Below are 21,560 nucleotides of genomic sequence, written 5' to 3' on the forward strand. Positions count from 1 at the left end.
GGAAAGTTACCTGAGAAGCAGACTATTACTATTAGGAAGACACTGGAGAAACATAATTAGACTAGAAAGATAGGGCTATACATTACTCTTTAGTATATGAACTGATAGTCTTCCTAGTCTAATTTATCATACCCAATACCCGGAAGATACTCTAGACTAAGAGAAGTATGTAATAGGCTTTAGGCACATTTTTGCATTAGCTAACATGTGTCAGCATTTAGTTGTGGCCATTGCTCTGAATGCTTTATATATATACATATACATATATATATATTTTTTTTGAGACAGAGTCTCGGTCACCCAGGCTGAAGTGCATGGCATGATCACAGCTCACTGCAATCTCCGCCTCCCTGGTTCAAGTGATTCTCCTGTCTCAGCCTCCTGAGTAGCTGGGATTACAGGCGTGTGCCACCATGCCTGGCTAATTTTTGTATTTTTAGTAGAGTCGGAGTTTCAGCATGTTGGTCAGGCTGGTCTCGAACTCCTGACCTTGTGATTCACCCACCTCGGCCTCCCAAAGTGCTGGGATTACAGGCGTGAGCCACCTCGCCCGGCACTTTACATATATTAATCCCTCAGGAAAACTCTGTGAAGTCAATACTGTTTTCTCCATTATTTATGTATAAAGAGCAGAGAATCAAAAATCACTTGCCAGCGGTCGCAAGGCTAAAAGTGGTAGAGTAGGTATTGACCTGCCAAACTATAGAAACTTGGAGAAGACCTTTGATATTCAGGGATGTGTATATTTTTAAGACCTCAGATGACAGATGTTATGTCAAGTTTAAAAAGTTAAGGTTCTTTTTAAAAAAGGTATAACTTAAAAAGTTTGCTGTACTTGATTTTCTTCAAATGATAATGAAATCTAACAGAATTTCCTTTACTATCAAATTTCTGTATATTAACCTTAGGACAGGACAGATAATTTACAACTCAGTTGTCTTTTTTTTTTTTAAGACAAGTGTCTCACTCTGTCATTTAGGCTAGAGTTCAGTGGCGTGATCTTGGCTCGCTGCATCTCTGCCTCCCAGGTTCAAACCGTTCTGCTGCAGCTTCCCAAGTAGCTGAGGTTACAGGTTGTGCCACCACATTGGGCTACTTTTTGGGTTTTTATTTTTATTTTTAAAAAATTTGTGTTTTTAGTGGAGACAGGGTTTTGCCATGTTGCTCAGGCTGGTCTTGAACTCCTGGTCTCAAGTGATCTACCTACCTTGGCCGCCTAAAGTACTGGGATTACACACATTAGTCTGTAGGCTATTTTATTTTATTTTTATTTTTGTATTTTTTGAGATGGAGTCTTGCTCTGGCACCCAGGCTGGAGTGCAGTGGTGCTCCCTGCAGCCTCTGCCTCCTGGGTTCAAGTGACTCTCCTCTCTCAGCCTCCCAAGTAGCTAGGATTACAGGCACCTGCCACCATGCCCAGCTAATATTTATATTTTTATTAGAGATGGGGTTTCACCATGTTGGCCAGGCTGGTCTCGAACTCCTGACCTCAAGTGATCCACCTGCCTCGGCCTCCCAAAGTGCTGGGATTATGGGCGTGAGCCACGACCTGGCCATGCATTTTATTTGACAAGTGCAGAGACACATACTCTGAGGCAATCCTTAGTAGTTTAGTAAAGTCATTAAGCTAAATAGATTTCTGGATGGGTGTAACTCTTTGTTAAAAGCAGCAGGAAAAGACTGGGCATGGTGACTCTCGCCTGTAATCCCAGTACTTTGGGAGGCTGAGGCGGGCAGATTGCTTGAGGCCAGGAGTTTGAGACCAGCCTGGCCAACGTGGATAACCCTGTCTCTACTAAAAATATAAAAATCAGCTGGATGTGGTGGTGTGCACCTGTAATCCCAGCTTCTTGCAAGACTGAGGCATGAGAATTGGTTGAACCCGGAAAAGGAGGTTGCAGTGACTCCAGATTGCACCACTGCACCCCAGCCTGGGCGACAAAATAAGACTCTGTCTCAAAAAAAAAAAAATATATATATATATATATATATGTATATGTGTAAAATAAAACCTGTAGAAACCTATCGTGAATGTATCAACACCCTACTCACTGATAGATAATGGGTTGATATGGCTTACTTGCAGTGTGAATGTCCAAGTTTTCTTTTCTTTTTTTTTGGGTAGTGTCTTGCCCTGTTGCCCATGTCAGAGTGCAGTGGCATGATCATGGCTTAACTGCATTCCCAGCCGCCTACACTCAAGTGATCTTGCCTCTTCAGCCTCCCAAGTACCTAAAATGACAGGCCCATACCACCAACCTAGCTAGTTAAAATTTTTGCCTGGGTGCGGGTGGCTCATGCCTGTAATCCCAGCACTTTGGAAGGCCGAGGTGGGTAGATCACCAGGTCAGGAGATTGAGACCATCCTCATCAACATGGTGAAACCCCATCTCTACTAAAAATAGAAAAATTAGCCAGGTGTGGTGGTGTGCACCTGTAGTCCCAGCTACTCGGGCGGCTGAGGCAGGAGAATCATTTGAACCAGGAGGTGGAGGTTGCAGTAAGCTGAGGTCGCACCATTGCACTCCAGCCTGGGCGACAGAGCGAGACTTCATCTCAAAAAAATTTTTTTTTTGTTTTTGCAAAGATGGGCTTCTCACTCTGGTGCCCAGGTTGATCTTGAACTCCTTGGCTTAAGTGGTCCTCCTGCCTTGGCCTCCCAAAGTGTTGGGATTACAGACATGAGCCACTGCACCTGGCATTAAGTTTTTAAATATATAGAACTTTTCTACCAGTTGTTACAGAATTATAGATGCTTTTCAATAGTATCTTTAAATCTCTCTCATAGGGTTTGCATCTAAAATGCCAGTAATATCTAATTATTAATTAGTTGAGTAGTTGGCAGCCAGTTTAGAGTAAGAGTGGAACTCCATGACATAATAAAATTACGTGTGTGTGTGTGTGTGTGTGTGTGTGTGTGTGTGTATATATATGAATGAATGGAACTTGAGAGTAGGGTCTAAGAGTGTCAGAAAGTCAAATGTATTGGACTCTGATAGGGGAAGTCAGAGAGTGCCAGCTTACTTCAACATTTTGCTTTAGGCTAGGCTTATTTGTCATTGTCTGTGTCATCCTTGGCAGGCAGGTTGACCCATGTACAAATTTATCACATAACTCTGAATTTCTATGTTTGTTTGTTTTGAGACGGAGTCTCACTCTGTTGCCCAGGCCTGGAGTGCAGTGGCACATCTCGGCTCACTGCAAGGTCTGCCTCCTGGGTTCACGCTGTTCTGCCTCAGCCTCCTGAGTAGTTAGGACTACAGGTGCCCGGCACCATGCCCGGCTGATTTTTTGTATTTTTTTTTTAGTAGAGATGGGGTTTCACTATATCGGTCAGACTGGTCTCTATCTCCTGACCTTGTGATATGCCTGCCTTGGCCTCCCAAAGTGCTGGGATTACAAGTGTGAGCCGCTGTGCCCAGCCAATTTCTAGGTCTTTAGTGTCATTTAACTTTCTTTTCTTGAGCACATGAATTTTATTAGTAGGCAATTTCTTTTAATTTAATTACCGTTCTTTTGAGTATGGGTCACATTTTCCTGTCTATTACCATATCTAGTCATTTTGGAGTGTATGTTGGACATTGGGATTGTTACTTAGTAGAGGCTCTGGGTTACCTTTTTTTTTTTTTTGATACGGAGTCTTGTTCTGTTGCCTAGGCTGGAGTGCAGTGGCATGATCTCAGCTCACTGCAACCTCTGCCTTGTGGGTTCAAGCAGTTCTCCTGCCTCAGCCTCCCGAGTAGCTGGGATTACAGGCCCGTGACACCACACCCGGCTGATTTTTGTATTTTTAATAGAGACAGGGTTTCATCATGTTGGTCAGGCTGGTCTTAAACTTCTGACCTCATGATCTGCCTGCCTCAGCCTCCCAAAGTGCTGGGATTATGGGTGTGAGGCACCACCCCCGGTCTCTGGGTTCTCTTTTAATCCTGTGCTCTCTGTGTGTTTGTGTGTTGTTGTTATTATGTAATAAATGCCTGTGATCTCCCTCGCTCCCCAAGAATTCGTATCTTGAAGCCCTAACCTCCAGTGTGATGGTATTTGGAGATGAGAACTTTGGGAGATGGAGGTCATCAGGGATAGATGAGATCATGAGGATGGGGCCCTGGGTCTGATAGGATTTATGTCCTGAGAAGAAGAGATACAGAGAGCTTATTCACTCCCTCTTCACTGTGTGAAGACACAGTGAGGAGGCAGCTGTCTGAGAGCCCTCATCAGACACTGGCCCTCCTGGAATCTTGATCTTGAACTTTCAGTCTCCAGAACTGTGAGAAAATTTATTTCAGTTGTTATCCCACCAAGTCTGTGTGGTGTTTGTTGTGGCATCCCAAGCTAAGACAGTTATTGTACTCAGACTCCAAACTGTCTGTCCTACAATGGGCAGCAGGAATATCTACTCAGTTATTTTAGTTAGCTGGGCTTCCTGGAGGCTGCCCCATGTGTACGTTCTTCATGGGTCAGCGAGAGATTTGTGTAGAGTTAATATGAAGTATTTAGGATTCCTTTTCTCGACTCTTAAACTTTCCCATCACTTTCCAGCTGCTGTTTTCACCTTGCACTGAGCAGGTGTTCTGGTTCTATAAGTCAGTAAGACTGTGGGATTTCAATTGGTATTTAGCTGGACCATCTTCAGGCAAAAAAGCCTTAAAAATTGGGAAACTCACTCAATACCATTCTTTTATTCTAAGTGTAGACTCCATCTAGTGTCTGCTTGCTTTTGGTTGCTCTTCAGTGTCCTCAAGTCTTTTTTATCTTTTTATTTAAAAAATGTTTTTTAAACGGATAGAGATGAGGTCTCGCTGTGTTGACCAGGCTGGTCTCAAACTCCTGGCCTCAAGCATTCCTCCCATCTTGGCCTCCCAAAGTGCTAGGATTACAGGCATGAACCACTGTGCCTGGCCTCTTTTTTATCTTTTGTCAAGAATTTATGGTAGTTATCTGTGGGATGGTTAGCCTAATAGGACCTACTTCTCCATAGCTAGTATCTTCTTTCTAATTTTAATATATAGAATCATAGAATGTATTTATTTGTTAAAAAAACTTTGATTTCCATATGTTACCTTAGTAGCAGAATTTTTTAGGAATCTTTAATTTTTTCTCCAAATTTTTGCTAGCAGCATCTAGGCAGGAAGGATATGCTGGTAGTGATTTATTTAGAGAGTGAGATGTGCTTAGGTTTACTTGTAATACGTGTCCCTTATTGCTGGTAGACTGGTATAAAAATTTATAATTCAAGGAATTTTGAAGTGATCACCATCATAGTTGAAATTTGACTATGTGGCATGCATTGTGCTAAAACAACTTACATGGATCATTTTATTTAATCATCAGAGCAACATTGTGAGGTAAGTACTGTTGTTACCCCGTTTTACAGGTAAGGAAGCAAAAAGAGGTTCTGAAACTTGAACAAGGTTGCACACATAGTAAACAACAGAGCTGGGATCTTAACTCAGATCAATCTGATTCCAGAATCTGTACTGTTTAACCACTGAAGATCACCAACTGATCTTTAAGATTCCCTCCTCTGCTAGCATTCTGCGGATATAGTTCCTTTTTACATTACTTGGAACATAAAAATGTAGGAATTTTCAGATTTGTGTTTGTAGTTTGCCACCCCTTGGTAAAATTTGGTAGTGCAGCCTAGCAGTAAAACAAACAGCAAAGTGTAAAAAACTAGGAATTTTTGTATGTATTTATAACCAGGGCATATTTGATTGGGTGACTGATGGCAGAGCAGAAACTTTAGAATTTCAAAAACTGTAAAAACTTTTTTTATCATTAGGTAATATTTACAGCTTTCAGCTGGGGTATGTGAACGTTGGGTTTGTGAAGCCAATTCCTGTGTAACAAGTGAAGGCTGTAAATGATAATGCTATGTGTGGGAAGAATATACTTACATTTGTCTGTTACATAAACAGAATGAGAGGTAGTAAGTTTTTGAAATAAACGGAATTGGTGAATGAGGTACTTTGGAAAGCTGTAGGAAAGTTTCTTTTTTTTTTTTGAAATGGAGTTTTGCTTTTGTCGCCTAGGCTAGAGTGCAATGGCGTAATCTTGGCTCACTGCAACCTCTGTGTCCTGGGTTCAGTCGATTCTCCTGCCTCAGCCTTCTGAGTAGCTGCGATTACAGGCACCTGCCACCACGCCCAGCTAATTTTTTTTTTTTTAGTAGAGACAGGGTTTCAGCATGTTGGCCAGGCTGGTCTCGAATTCCTGACCTCAGGTAATCCACCTGCCTCGGCTTCCCAAAGTGTTAGGATTACAGCCATGAGCCACCATGCCTGACCAGGAGATTTTCTTGAAACATGCTAATGTCATTGTGTGTCCCTGTAGGCATAAAATTTAGTAAAAATCTGTGCATATGGGAGTGACATAATTTAAGTGACTTTTAGCAAATTGTTTGCTAAAGTTTTGGGTGGATTTGCCAATGAGAAACAATTCTGGTTTCCAGCTCTTGGAAAAACCCAAAATTACTATGAGATGTAGTAGAGGGGACGATATATTCAAAGTATTGAAGGAAAATAAAAAAACAAACCCGTCAACCAAGAATACTGTACCTGGCACAGCTGTCCTTCAGAAATGAAGGAGAGATGAAGATTTTCCCAAACCAAAACTCAGAGTTTATACCACTAGACCTGTGTTACAAGAAACGCTAACAGAATTTCTTCAAGCTGAAAGACAAGGTTGCTAATTAGTAACAAAAAGAATATGAAAAGTATAAAACTTACTGGTAAATGTAAGTAGAGTTAATTTAGAATACTCTAATACCGTAGTGGTGGTATGCAAATCATTTGTATTTTTAGTATGAAGGTTAAAAGACAAAAACCATTAAAAATAATAATAGCAATAATAATTTGTTAACAGATAAATAATACAAAAACATATAAATTATGACATCAAAAGTTTATTAGAAACCAGGCACTGGCTGGGCGCCATGGCTCACGCCTGTAAGCCCAACACTTTGGAAAGCGGAGGCGGGTGGATCACCTGAGGTCAGGAGTTCAAGAAAAGCCTGACCAACATGGTGAAACCCTGTCTCTACTAAAAATACAAAAATTAGCTGGGTGGCTGGGCAGGGTGGCTCACGCCTATAATCCCAGCCCTTTGGGAGGCTGAGGTGGGCAGATCACAAAATCAGGAGATTGAGACCAGCCTGGCCAACATGGTGAAACCCTGTCTCTACTGAAATACAAAAAAATTAGCCGGGTGTGGGGGTGTGCGCCTGTAGTCCCAGCTACTCGAGAGGCTGAGGCAGGGGAATCACTTGAACCCGGGAGGCAGAGGTTGCAGTGAACCAAGGTTGTGCCACTGCACTCCAGCTTGGCGACAGAGCAAGACTCCATCTCAAAAAAAAAAAAAAAAAAATTAGCTGGGCATGGGGTGGGTGTCTGTAATTCCATGTACTCAGGAGGCTGAGGCAAGAGAATCGCTGGAACTCAGGAGGCAGAGGTTGCAGTGAGCTGAAATTGCACCATTGCACTCCAGTCTGGAAGACAGGAGCGAAACTCCATCCCCCCCCCCCAAAAAAAAAAGGGCACAGTGGCCCATGCCATGCCTGTATTCCCAGCTACTTGGGAGACCAAAGTAGAAGAATTGCCTGAGACCAGCCTGGACAACATAGTGAGACCCCATTTCTAGAAAAAAAAAAATAGCCAGGCATGGTGGCATGTGTCTGTATTCCTAGCTACTCGAGAGGCTGAGGCAGGAGCATCACTTGAGCCCAGAAGGTTGAGGCTGTAGTGAGCTGATTGTACCACTGCACTCCATCCAGCCTGGCTGATAGAGCAAGGCCCTGTCTTGAAAATAAAAGACAGTGGTTAATAGATTTTTTAAAAAAAAGACCCAATCTAGGTCAGGTGTAGTAGCTCATGCCTGTAATCCCAGCACTTTGGGGGGCCGAAGGCGGGTGAATCACCTGAGGTTGGGAGTTCGAGACCAGCCTCACCAACATGGAAAAACCCCGTCTCTACTAAAGATACAAAAAATTAGCCGGGTGTGGTGGTGGGTGCCTGTAGTCCCAGCTACTCAGGAGGCTGAGGCCGGAGAATGGTGTGAACCCGGGAGGCAGAGGTTGCAGTGAGCCAAGATCATGCCACTGCACTCCAGCCTGGGTGACAGAGTGAGACTCCGTTTCAAAAAAAGAAACAAAAAACAAAAATAGGTAGGAGTACACTCTAACCATAAAAAGCGTAGTCTAGTAAATACATAAATCAGTAACATATTCATTATCATTACAAATTATGTACTGTACGCAATTGTATATGCTATACTTCTATGCAACTGGCAGTGCAGGTTTGTTTACACCACTATCAAAACAAATACCCAAGTAGTCCTTGTGCTATGAACTTATGATGGCTATGATGTTAGTAGGCCATAGGAGTTTTTTTCTTTTTCCAGACCAGTTCTCTCACCCAGGCTGATGTGTAGTGACGTGGTCATAGCTTACTTTAACCTCAAACTCCTGAGCTCAGATGAACTTTCCTCAAACTCCTGGGCTCAAGTGATCCTCCCGCCTCAGCTTCCCAGGTAGCTGGGACTATAGGCAGGCACCAACATGCCTGGCTAGTTAAAAAAAAACAAAAAATGTTGTCGAGACAGGACCTCATTATGCTGCCTAGGTTGGTCTTGAACTCCTGGCCTCAAACAGTCCTCTCATCTCCTCCTCCCATGGCAAGATGCTGGGATTACAGGTGTGAGCCATTGCACCCAGCCTGCAATAGGAATTTTTCAGCTCTCTTATAATCTTAAGGGACCACTGTTAAATATGCTGTCCATCATTGACCTCAGTGTTGTTATGTGGCACATGACAGTATGCACAAGGGAATATCATTCAATCTTAAAGAAGGAAATTCTGTTTTTTGTGACCTGGATAGGCCTGGAGGACATTATGTTAAGTGAAATAAGCCAGGAACAGAAAGACAGATACCACAGGGTCTCACATCTATGTAGAATCTGAAAAAGTGAACTGATAAAAGTTCAATTTCTGGATGGAGAGTAGAATGGTGGTTATCAGAGACTTGGGTGGGTGAGGATTACTGGGGAAATGTTGGTCAAAGGATACAAAATTTCAGTTAGGAATGATTTCAAGAAATCTTTTGTACGACATGGTGACTATAGTAAATAACAGTGTATTCTTGAAAAATACTGAGAGTATATTTTAAGTGGTCTCACCACAAAAAAATAGTATGTGAGGCAATGTGTATGATAATTAGCTCCATTTAGCCATTCCACAATGTATAGTAGCTCCCTTTTATCTGGTCTCAAATTCCTGAGCTCCAGCAATCTGCCCTCATTGGCCTCCCAAAGTGCTAAGGTTACAGGCAAGAGCTACTGCACCTGGCCTACTTAACATGTTTTGACACGTTTTGACACAGAGTTGTTGATGGTATACTCATTATTTTTTTCTTACTTGCTTTCTTTCCCTCCCTCCCTCTCTCCCTTCCTTCCTCTCTCTCTCTCTCTTTCTTTCTTTCTTTTCTTTCTTTTTACAGTAAAGTGAACACGTGTTTATTAGGAAAGTAAATAAACAAAAGAGTGGTTACCCCATAGGTTGAGCAGTCCTGAGGGCTGCTGGTTGCCCACTTTTATGGTTATTTCTTGATTATATGCTAAGCAAGGAGTGGATTATTAATGAATTTTCTGGGAAAGGGGTGGGCAGTTCCCAGAACTGAGGATTCTTCCCCTTTTTAGACTATATCGGGTAACTTCTGGATATTACCATGGCATCTGTAAACTGTCATGGTGCTGGTTAGAGTGTCTTTTAGCATGCTGATACATTATAATTAGCATATAATGAGCAGTGAGGACAACCAGAGGTCTGCTCTTGTTGCCATCTTGGTTTTGGTGGGTTTTGGCTAGCTTTTTTACTGCAACCTGTTTTATCAGCATAGTCTTTACGGCCTGTATCTTATGTTGAACTCCCATCTCATCCTGTGACTTAGAATGCCTAACCTACTGGGAATGCAGCCTAACAGGTCTCTCAGCCTTATTTTACTCAGCCCCTATTCAAGATGGAGTCACTCTGGTTTAAACACCTCTGACGTTCCCCCCCTCGTTTATAAGAGAATCCTTCATCCTAAGGGTTGTAGAGGGACGAAGATCTACCTTTTGTAACTTCTTCTTGCTGAATGGGGTGATGATATTCCTGCCTAATTATTAAGATCTCTTGTATCTGTGGTAGAGAGGCGCTCGTTCAGAACACATCAGTTTGCTGAGGACCATCCATAACTGAGTTCTGACAAAACATGATATCTGAAAGATTAATAAGTGTTTAATAAAACATTTAGTAAGCTTATCCTGCATCCCTGTACAAAGAGTACAACAGCAATATATTCCATAACAGTAAAGCAAAATAAGTAAAACTATCCCAAGTAAACTAAATTAGAAGACTTTCCATGAACTGGCAACTGTTGGAACCACGCTGATATGGGATCACTGATTCTATTATGTGCCCAGAATTAGAATATTGATCCAGATTTTTACATTAGCCATCCCTCTTTTTTTTCCTGCACTTCAGTCAGAGATCACTGATTGATTCACAGGAGAAAGCAAGGTCAGCCTAAATTGCAGGAAAAAAACTCAAAAACAACTGATGAGACCAGAATCTACTGACGGGTGTACCATAGTTCTCAAAAAACAATTTTTTTCTCTCTCCAATGTCCCATTTTTACTAAAGACAAATTATAGTACGACCGATTTGCTTTGTTATATTTGGCCAGATTATCTGTATAAAGTGCAACAAGAATAATTATTTTTCACATAGGCTTTTGAAATTGGCTTTGATGGAACTCTGTCCCATAAGGAATCTCAGATAAGACTTTTAAAGCTGAGCCCAGCATGGATTTTTTTTTTTTTTTACTTTGTGAGACAGAGTCTCACTCTGTTGCCTAGGCTGGAGTGCACTGCACTGGCATGACCTTGGCTCACTGCAGCCTCCACCTCCTGAGTTCAAGTGATTCTCCTGCCTCAGCTTCCTGTGTAGTTGGGATTACAGGTGCGCACCACCATGCCTAGCTAATTTTTTGTATTTTTAGTAGAGATGAGGTTTCACCATGTTGGCCAGGCTGGTCTCAAACTCCAGACCTCAGGTGATCCACCGACCTTGGCCTCCCAGTGTGCTGTGATTACAGGCATGAGCCACCGCGCCCAGCCGTGAGCCACTGCGCCTGGCCTCAGCTGTGGGTTTGTACCCTCAAATACCTTTATGTGTTGGGTAAATTTTTCTCTCCTCTTGAGGTCCCAAGATAACTTGGGGCTTCTGGGCCTGTGAAAAAGTGACATTTTTTACTTACCACAGGTCAAGAACCCTGTGCAGGGACTGTGTAGACAAGGTATGAGGTCAGTTTTCCCAAACGACTTTTAATTGACTCTACAAGTCAAGTCTGATTCCTTAAAGGAAAGCACACCATTCCAGTTAAAGCCTTGGTAAAATAACCAGTTTCTCCAGTTGTGTCTTGTTGCAAAAGAAAACCAATTCTTACTGCACTTTATACAAATACCTATAGTGGCCCATGCCTGTAATCCCAGCACTTTAGGAGGCTGGAGCGGGTGGATCACTTGATGTCAGGAGTTTGAGACCAGCCTGGCCAACATAGTGAAACCCTGTCTCTACTAAAAATACAAAAAGTAGCTTGGTGTGGTGGTGGGCATCTGTAATCCCAGCTACTTGGGATGCTGAGGCAGGATAATTACTTGGACCTAGGAGGCAGAGGTAGCAGTGAGCCGAGATCGTGCCACTGCACTCCAGCCTGGGCAACAGAGCAAAACTCTGTCTCAGAAAACAAAAACAAATCTATTGCCATAGGTTAAGAATACTCATAGTCTCCAAATTTTGGAGAAATCGGGTAGAGAGAAAAAAATATGCTCTACATTTTGTCCACAGGAGTATACTTTACCCAATTGTTAATAGCTGTCAATAGCTCAAAAGTTTCCTTGATTCTGAAAAACAGAATAAAGGATCAGCAACATTTTAAGCAAAAAAGTGAAAAAGATTAGTCTTACTTTATTTCAGTCCATGAAGTTAACTCCTGTTCTGTTTGATACACGTGAACATTCCAGCCCTCCATGAGAGTCCTGAATGTTTTTTGCTTTATTCTAACGTTAGAGTCTCCAAAGTTATCAGAAACCTGCATTTAAGAGCACCTGTGAAAGTCCTATAGCTGATTATAAACCACCTTTTGAAGAGGATGAAAACATGACAAAGGTTGTATGTTGATGATAAAAAGTCTTAGGACAGCCAAAGTCAAAGACACAATTGACAAAGAATTTTGGTTACCTTTGCGGCACACAATAATTTAACATAATAATCATAATTATTACTGATAAGGTGCATTAAATCATATCACAATTATAGGAGCTTTTCATAATTTTGGAACGCATACCAATGACGTATTTATACAAATGCAGCCCAAAGAAAGCCAAACACCATTTCATATTTGGCAGTGTTTCCTGTATGATTTTTATATCAATAAGCCAAATTTTACTGTTGGATTAGTGCATTATTGATATGTGAAACCCAGTTCTTAATAAAACCTTATAGACAAATTCCAATTTTATTTTATTATTTCTTATTTTTTTTGGAGGGAGACGGAGTTTGCATCTGTTGCCCAGGGTGGAGTGTAGTGGCACAGTCTTGGCTCACTGCTACCTCCGCCTCCTGGGTTCAAGCGATTCTCCTGCCTCAGCCTCCCTAGCAGCTGGGATTACAGGTGCAAGGCACCACTCCCAGCTAATTTTTTGTATTTTTAGTAGAGATGGGGTTTCACCGTGTTGGCCAGGCTGGTCTCAAAACTCCTGGCCTCAAGTGATCTGCCCACCTTGGCCTCCCAAAGTGTTGGGATTACAGGCGTGAACCACTGCGCCCAGCCAAAAGCACTTATTTTTAAAGCAGCTGAAGCTCTTTCGTATCACACACACACAAGACATATAAATATATAGACAGGAGATCCATCAGTTGTAAGGTCTTTCATTTGCCAATTTCTTAATTGGATTACTGGCTTCAAGGTAGAGCCCTTGGAGGAACAGGGCGGGGAAAGCATTCAGTTTCTAGTGCCTAGTAATGAGGCACAGCTTCTAGGGGACCAAGAGCATGCTTCTCTGATCCAGACATGCAGAGAGCTGTGTATTTCCCCATAACTGCCATTAGACACCCCCAAAGTCGGCCAGTTGGTGCTAGAGTCTATTTCCTTTGGGTCAGGGGTCTCCTCAGTATCATCCCTTTATGGTTCGCCAGAAAGATGTTACCGGAAAGGGGTCCTGATCCAGACTCCAGGAGAGGGTTCTTGGATCTTGTGCAAGACAGAATTTGAGGCGAATCCATACAGTAAAGTGAAAGCAAGTTTATTAGGAAAGTAAAGAAACAAAAGAATGGCTACTCCACAGGCAGAACAGCCTGTTATTTTCTATTTTATTTTTAAATTACCTTGCATCTTTTCACTCTTACTATTACTTGTGCTGCTACCTCCACCACTTCTTTTTTTTTTTTTTGGAGACAGTTCCGCTCTTGTTGCCCAGGTTGGAGTGCAATGGCATGATCTTGGCTCATTGCAACTTCCGCCTCCCAGGTTCAAGCGATTCTTCTGCCTCAGCCTTCCAAGTAACTGGGATTACAGGCATGCGCCACCATGCCTGGCTAATTTTGTATTTTTAGTAGAGACGGGGTTTCTCCATATTGGTCAGGCTGGTCTTGAACTCCCAATGTCAGGTGATCTGCCTGCCTCAGTCTCCCAAAGTGCTGGGATTATAGGTGTGAGCCACTGCACCCGTCCTCTTTTTCTTCTTCTTCTTCCTCTTCCTTTTCTTCTTCCTCTTCCTCTTTTTCATCTTTCTCCCTTCCTCCTCCTCTCATTCTGTCACCCAGGCTGGAGTACAGTGGCATGGTCACAGCTCATTGCAGCCTCAAGCTCCTTGGGTTCAGACGATCCTCTGGCTTCAGCCTCCTAAGTAGCTGGGTCTGCAGGCACGTGCCATCACGCCTGGCTAATTTTTTGTATTTTTTGTAGAGATGGGGTTTTGCCATATTGCCCAGGCTGGTCTCAAACTCCTGGACTCAAGTGATCTGCCTGGCTTCTTGTTCAGTCTTCATAAAGGTTTACCAGTTTTGTTAACCTAAGAACCAACTTTTAACTTTCGCTTATCTTGTTATTTTATTAAAATCTGTTTTACTGATTTTGTTCTTTAATTTTATCTCTTTCCTTTGACTTTATTCTTTCAATATATTTTTTAAAGTCCAAGAGTTAGCTCATTAATTTTCAGCCTTTTTAAAATATTACTATTTTTTGAGAGAGAGTCTCACTCTGTTGCCCAGGCTGGAGTATAGTGGCACGACTGGGCTCATGTAAGCTCTGCCTTGCAGGTTCAAGTGATTCTTCTGCCTCAGTCTCTCGAGTAGCTGGGATTACATGCCCGCCACAACACCCTGCTAATTTTTGTATTTTAGGAGAGACGGGTTTTACCGTGTTGGTCAGGCTGGTCTCGAGCTCCTGACCTCAAGTGATCTGCCCACCTCGGCCTCCCAAAGTGCTGGGATTACAGGTGTGAGCCCGCACCTGGCCCAGCCTTCATTTTCCAATGTAATCACCTGAGCCTATACATTTTCCTCTACGTGTAGCATTTAGATTGCATTGTATAGGTTTTCAAATGCATAGACTTTTCACTGTTATTCACTTATAAGAATTTAAAATTTTTAATTATGAATTTTTCTCGGATCCTCAAGTTATATAAAGTGTTGAATATTGGTGGTTTAAAAATTTTATTTATATTACATTAATTGCATTGTGATCAGTATGATGTGCAAGATACTCAGTATCTGAAATTTGTTGAATCTTATAGTCAAGCACATGATCAATTTTTTTTTTTTTTTTTGAGACAGAGTTTCACTCTTTTCACCCAGGCTGGAGTGCAATGGCGTGATCTTGGCTCACTGCAATCTCCGTCTCCCGGGTTCAAGCAGTTCTGCCTCAACCTCCTCAGTAGTTGGGATTACAGATGTGTGCCACCACACATGACTAATTTTGCATTTTTAGTAGAGATGGGTTTCACCATGTTGGTTAGGCTGGTCTCAAACTCCTGGCCTCAGGTGATCCATACGCCTCAGCCTCCCAAAGTACTGGGATTGCAGGTATGAGCCACCGTGCCCAGCCCGTGATTAATTTTTATGAATGTCGCATGTGTGCTTGAGAAGAATGAATGGATCTTCTGTTTCTAATATATAGAAGCATGCATATATTTATTAAATGAAGCTTGTTAACATGTTGTTAAAATTTTCTGAATATTTCGGATTATTTATTTATTTTTCAGACAAGGTCTTGCTCTGTCAACGAGGCTGGATTGCAGTGGTGTGATCGTGACTCACTGCAGCCTTGACCTCCCGGGCTCAAGTGATGCTCTCACCTCAGCCCCTTGAGTAGCTGGGACTATGGGTGTGCACCACCATACCCGGCTGACTTTTTAATTTTTTTGTAGAGATTAAGTCTCGCTGTGTTACCCAGCTGGTCTTGAACTTACGGACTCAAGCAGTCTTCCTGCCTCCCAAAGTACTGGGATTACAGGCATGAGCCACCATTCCTGGCTTCTGCTATTAGTTTTTGTTTGATCGACTTTTCAGTATTGAGGGAAATGTGTTCATCTTCTACTATGAGCCTAGATTTGTCTAATGCTATTAATTTTTTCCCATTATTTATTTTGACACTTTTATTTGGTTAATCATAATTAAGATTGTCATAGCAATCTGGCAGATTTAACGTTTGTAATAACCTGCTCTATCCCTATTGATGTGTTTCGTGCATTTTTCTGACACTACCTTCTAATTAGAATTTGCTTTATGTCTTTTTATTCCTGTATCATTAACCATTCCATGCCCTTATGCTTTAGGTATTTATTTAGAAATGGAATGTAGCTGAGTTTTATTTTTTATAAATCTATCACTTTTTTTTTTTTTTTTTTGAGACAGAGTCTTGCTCTGTCGCCAGGCTGGAGTGCAGTGGTGCGATCTCGGCTCACTGCAACCTCCAGCTCCCTGGTTCACTCCCTGGTTCAAACGATTCTCCTGCCTCAGCCTCCAGAGTAGCTGGGATTACAGGCACATGCCACCACGCCCAGCTAATTTTTGTATTTTTAGTAGAGTCAAGGTTTTACCATGTTGGCCAGGATGGTCTCAGTCTCCTGACTTCGTGATCCGCCCACCCTGGCCTACCAAAGTGTTGGGATTACAGGTGTGAGCTATCACGTCCAGCCAAATCTATCACTTTTAATTGTCTTTTTTTCAATTTTTTTTTGTTTTGTTTTTTGAGACAAGGTCTCTCACTCTTTCACTCAGGCTGGAGTGCAGTGGCCTGATCATGGCTTACTGCAGCCTCAGCCTCCTCAGCTTAGGCTGTCCTCCTGCCTCAGACTTCCAAATAGCTGGGACTACAGGAGCACATCACCACACCTGGCTAATTTTTTAGCTTTTGGTAGAGATGGGATTTCACCATGTTTTCCAGGCTACCCTTGACTTCGGTGGCTAAAATGATACTCTCACCTTGACTCCCAAAATGTTGGGATTACAGGTGTGAGCTACTGTGCCCAGCTAGTTGTCTTTTAAATGGCTCATATCCTAGAATAATACCAGCCCCTCTTAAGGTTTTTGGTTCATAGTGGGAATCTCAAACTTGGCTTCCCTCCTGTTTGACTCTTTGAAGCAATAGTGTCTATACAGTACTGTTGATTTAATAATCTAAGTCACTTGGGATTTAAATGGAATTATTCTGACATTTTGGGGTGCCATCCTCAGACTATAGTGTGTAATGAATAGTAAATAAAAAATTATGTAGTATAGGAGTGTTTATGGGCTGGGCACGGTGGCTCACGCCTGTAATCCCAACACTTTTGGAGGCCGAGGCGGGCAGATCACCTGAGGTCGGGAGTTTGAGACCAGCCTGACCAACATGGAGAAACCCCATCTCTATTAAACAAATACAAAATTATCTGGTCGTGGTGGCACATGCCTGTAATCCCAGCTACTCAGGAGGCTGAGGCAGGAGAATCACTTGAACCTGGGAGGTGGAGGTTATGATGAGCCAAAATCATACCATTGCACTCCAGTTTGGGCAATAAGAGCAAAACTCTGTCTCAAAAAAAAAAAAAAACAAAAAAAAGCTTATGTTTTCATAATGAAATTGTTTCCTTCTTATTTAGTGGGTTAACTTAAACAATTATTTAAAACATTTTGTTTTAGTCCCAGAAATCCTGGATAGAAAGCACTTTGACCAAGAGGGAATGTGTATATATTATACCGAGTTCCAAGGACCCTCACAGGTAAGCACACCTTTGTTACTTCTGGGATCTCTAGAAATTTTAGTGTAAATTATATTGCTATTTCTTTATTGGAAACAAAAACTACTAAATACATTATTTGTAGTTACTGTTACTTTTTATAGTTACTGCTAATCATTTAATTTGGGAGGGATTGGGAGGAGGAAACAGCATTGAATATCAGTATTTTGGAGTTCTTAATGCCATTTACAGCATACAATCTCTTCCTTGAAGTGTTCCTCCATCTGTAAACTCCCTCAGATCATAGTGTAGTGTTTTACAAAGGTAAGGCAGTTAAGACTGTCTCTCTCTCTTTTTTTTTTAATGGATTCACTGATATTTCAAACTTAAATTTGTGTATCTATTGGGCATCTACTGAGTATCCAACACTATGGTTCATGTTGAAGAAAGCAATGTGAACCTAATAGTCATTCTTTTTATTTGCCAATATATGGATACAGATCATTATTTACTGGAAAATCCATTATCAGAGACTATAGGTGTCTGTGTCTTTGGTCTCTGAAATGACTTTGATAATAGAAAAAAAATAAAATTAAAGGATATTAACTTAGTAACTGAAGAAAAAGTTGAGCTCATGAAATATTTACTTAAGCATATTTGCCAAAATTATTCTTTTAACTTTTTTTTTGAAACAGAGTCTTGCTCTGTCACCCAGGCTGGAGTGCAGTGGTGTGATATCAGCTCGCTGTAACCTCCACCTTCTGGGTTCAAGTGATTCTCCTGCCTCAGTCTCCTGAGTAGCTGGGATTACAGGCGTGCACCACCACGCCTGGCTAGTTGTTTTTGTTTGTTTGTTTGTTTGTTTTGAGATGTAGTCTTGCTCTGTTGCCCACGCTGGAGTGCAATGGCTCGATCTCGGCTCACTGCAACCTCTGCTTTCCAGGTTCAAGTGATTCTCTTGCCTCAGCCTTCCAAGTAGCTGGGACTACAGGCGTGTGCCACCACACCTGGCTAATTTTTTGTATTTTTAGTAAAGACTAGGTTTTACCGTGTTAGCCAGGATGGTCTCAATCTCCTGACCTCGTGATACGCCCGCCTTGGTCTCCCAAAGTGCTGGGATTACAGGCGTGAGCCACCGCGCCCGGCCCTAGTTTTTGTATTTTTAGAAGACAGGGTTTTACTATGTTGGCCAGTCTGATCTTGAACTCGCGACCTGAGGTCATCCACCTCTCTTGGCCTCTCAGAGTTCTAGGATTACAGGTGTGAGCCACCGCACCCAGCAAATTTTTCTTTTTTTTCTGAGGCCTAAAGATAGAAAAAAACTTAAACAAGGAAATCTAAGATGTAGTTATTTCCTAACCTATAGAGCACTTCTCTTCATGGGCACTTAGAAAAAATGAAAATTAATTGACAAAAGTATTTGCAAGATTTTTGAATCTTCTTTCCTTTTCCATCTCCTATCACACTGTATTCTCTACCCATTTACCTTCTCTGCAACTTTCGTTTCTATTAGATATATAATTCTTAGAAAAACATAGCTTAAATAGACAATTTTTATTAACTGATGTCTCTTTATATTATAGAATATGTCACTATTCTTGTTTATAGTGGGTACATAGTAAATATTTGTCGAGTAGCATTTCCAAAACCTTTTGTTAAATTACATAAATGTAAATTTACATAATTTGATTTTTAAAATTTCTCTTTAACATTTTAAAAAATTCTAACTTTGAATGGATCTCTCCCAACAAACACATTTCCATTGAAAGTGTAGTGTGCATGATACATTTTAAAAACTTTTGAGAAACAGAAAGTTGGATCAATAGGGTTTCAATACATTAAGATTGTCATTATTAATAACATTTGGTGGTTTTATTTTTAGCTTTTTCTCAGTGTATTGTTTTTAAGTATTGCTACGTTCAGTCTATACACAAAATGTTGTACCTGCTTTTCATACTACGGATATTTTATAAGAATGGTAGTAATAGTCCTGGTGTGGTGGCTCACACCTATAATCCCAGCACTTTCGAGGCCGAGGTGGACGGATCACGAGGTCAGGAGTTCGAGACCAGCCTGGCCAACATGGTGAAACACTTTCTCTGCTAAAAATACAAAATTAGCCAGGCATGGTGGCACGCACCTGTCATCCTAGCTACTTGGGAGGCTAAGGCAGGAGAATCGCTTGACACTGGAAGGCAGAGTTTGTAGTGAGCTGAGATCCACGTTGCTGCACTCCAGCCTGGGTAACGAGTGAAACTCCATCTCAAAAAAAAAAAAAAAGAATGGTAGTTAATATTCTGTTATTGTGTATACCACCATTTATATGCCTATTCTCCTATTGGTCACTTTAGTTGTTTTCAATTTTTAGCCATTTTAAATTTAAATTAGGCCACAATGAAGATCTTTGTGGATAAAACCTTTTTGTATTTAAGATTTTCCCCCCTTAGGTTATGTAATGCTAAAATCTTTTCAAAAGTATTAAAGCAATATAAATGATCACCCAGTAGTGAATGAGATTGTCTGCTTTACTGAGTAATGACTAGAGTAACATTTTCCATCACCGTCAAGAAAATGTGGTAAGTAGAAAAAGGTATATATAGGTATATATATATATTTTTTTAAGCTGAGCATGGTGGCTCATGCCTATAATTCCAGCACTTTGGGAGACTGAGGCAAGCAGTCTGCCTTCCAGGTTCAAGTGATTCTCCTGCCTCAGCCACCTGAGTAGCTGGGACTATAGGCATGTGCCACCACGACCAGGTAATTTTTTTAATTTTTAGTATAGATGGGGTTTCACCATGTTGGTCAGGCTGGTCTTGAACTGCTGACCTCAGATAATCCGCCCACCTCAGCCTCCCAAAGTGAGCCACCGTGCCTGGCATACGTTTATTTATTTTTAATTGACAGTAATTATAATAGTATATATTTTAGATTTGCATTTATTTACTATTGAGAACATATTTTATGTTTTTTAAATATCTCTCAATTTTTAAATAAATTCTGTAAATTTTTTTGATTAGTTCTTTTTGGATCATTAAAACAGATAATCTTAACATCTCTTCCAGTCATTAGATTCTATGATTTATTCTGATTTCTTACTACTTATTAAAGATATGTTTTATTACATCATATCACATTTCCCAACAAGAGGATAAATGACATTTCCCAAGTCACATGGCTATTCATAAAGATGGGATTAGTATTTAAGCCTCCATGGTTCAGTGTTCCAGTTCTAAAATAAAATACTATTTTTCTTCCAGAGAAATTGTTGTTTTGCTTTATTAAAAAAATAGATTTTGTTGATCAGGTGTGGTGGCTCACGCCTGTAATCCCAACACTTTGGGAGGCTGAGATGAGTGGATCACCTGAGGTCAGAAGTTTGAGACCAGCCTGGCAACATGGTGAAACCCTGTCTCTACTAAAAATATAAAAACTAGCTGGGCATGGTGGTGGGCACCTGTAATTCCAGCTCCTCAGGAGGCTAAGGCAGGAGAGTTGTTTGATCCCAGGAGATGGAGGTTGCAGTGAGCCGACAAGGTGCCACTGCACTCCAGCCTCAGTGACAGAGTGAGACTCTGTCTCAAGAAAAAAAAAAAAAAAAAAGATTTTATCATTAAGGAGTTTGTTTTCTATAGTTTTATTAATTCCACTTTGCAATAGAAGTAATAAAAGCACTCAAGGTATTAAAGAAATCCAAAGCTGTTACTAAGTGTCCCTACCTTTAACCATTCATGAGAGACATAATTTACAAACAGTTAGTTGGTCACTTCTTTCTACACTAGTTGAACTCTTAATTTTATATGATTTAATAATTCACTCTTGGTTCATAATTTAAAAGGTACCAAATGCTGTAAGTGAAAGTCTCCTTTCCACTACTGTGCTTTAGCTATAAGTTTACCTTGCTAATAAAAAATCTGATGTTATCCATTCCTTGGAATGTCTTCCAGAAAGTTAGATATAGTCTTTACATGTCCAAACAGATGATTATCCCGCTTCCTCCTTTAAAATATGTAGTGTAGCCCCACTGTGTCTGTAATTTATCTTGGTGATCACTAGTTTGTTCTTTTTTTATTTTTTATTTTTTTGAGATGGAGTCTCGCTCTGTCGACCAGGCTGGAGTGCAGTGGCGCAGTCTCACTGCAAGCTCCACCTCCTGGGTTCAGGCCGTTCTCTTGCCTCAGCCTCCTGAGTAGCTGGGATTACAGGCACCCGCCACCATGCCCAGCTAATTTTTTGTATTTTTAGTAGAGATGGGGTTTCACCCCGTTAGCCAGGATGGTCTTGACCTCCTGACCTCGTGATCTGCC

The 21,560-nt window shown here is 41.2% G+C and overlaps 1 protein-coding gene across 2 annotated transcripts in view; it reads left to right on the forward strand.

Moving 5' to 3' along the window:
* Positions 1-21,560, forward strand: part of TRPM7 (transient receptor potential cation channel subfamily M member 7) — a 128,143-nt gene that overhangs the window by 5,731 nt on the left and 100,852 nt on the right. For both annotated transcript variants that reach the window (XM_023227224.3, XM_023227225.1), the window contains exon 2: positions 17,216-17,295. In XM_023227224.3, the coding sequence (XP_023082992.1) occupies positions 17,216-17,295 (80 nt within the window). The remainder of the gene's footprint in view (positions 1-17,215; positions 17,296-21,560) is intronic.

This window comes from Piliocolobus tephrosceles, chromosome 6 (genome assembly GCF_002776525.5).
Source record: "Piliocolobus tephrosceles isolate RC106 chromosome 6, ASM277652v3, whole genome shotgun sequence".
Lineage (NCBI taxonomy): Eukaryota > Metazoa > Chordata > Mammalia > Primates > Cercopithecidae > Piliocolobus > Piliocolobus tephrosceles.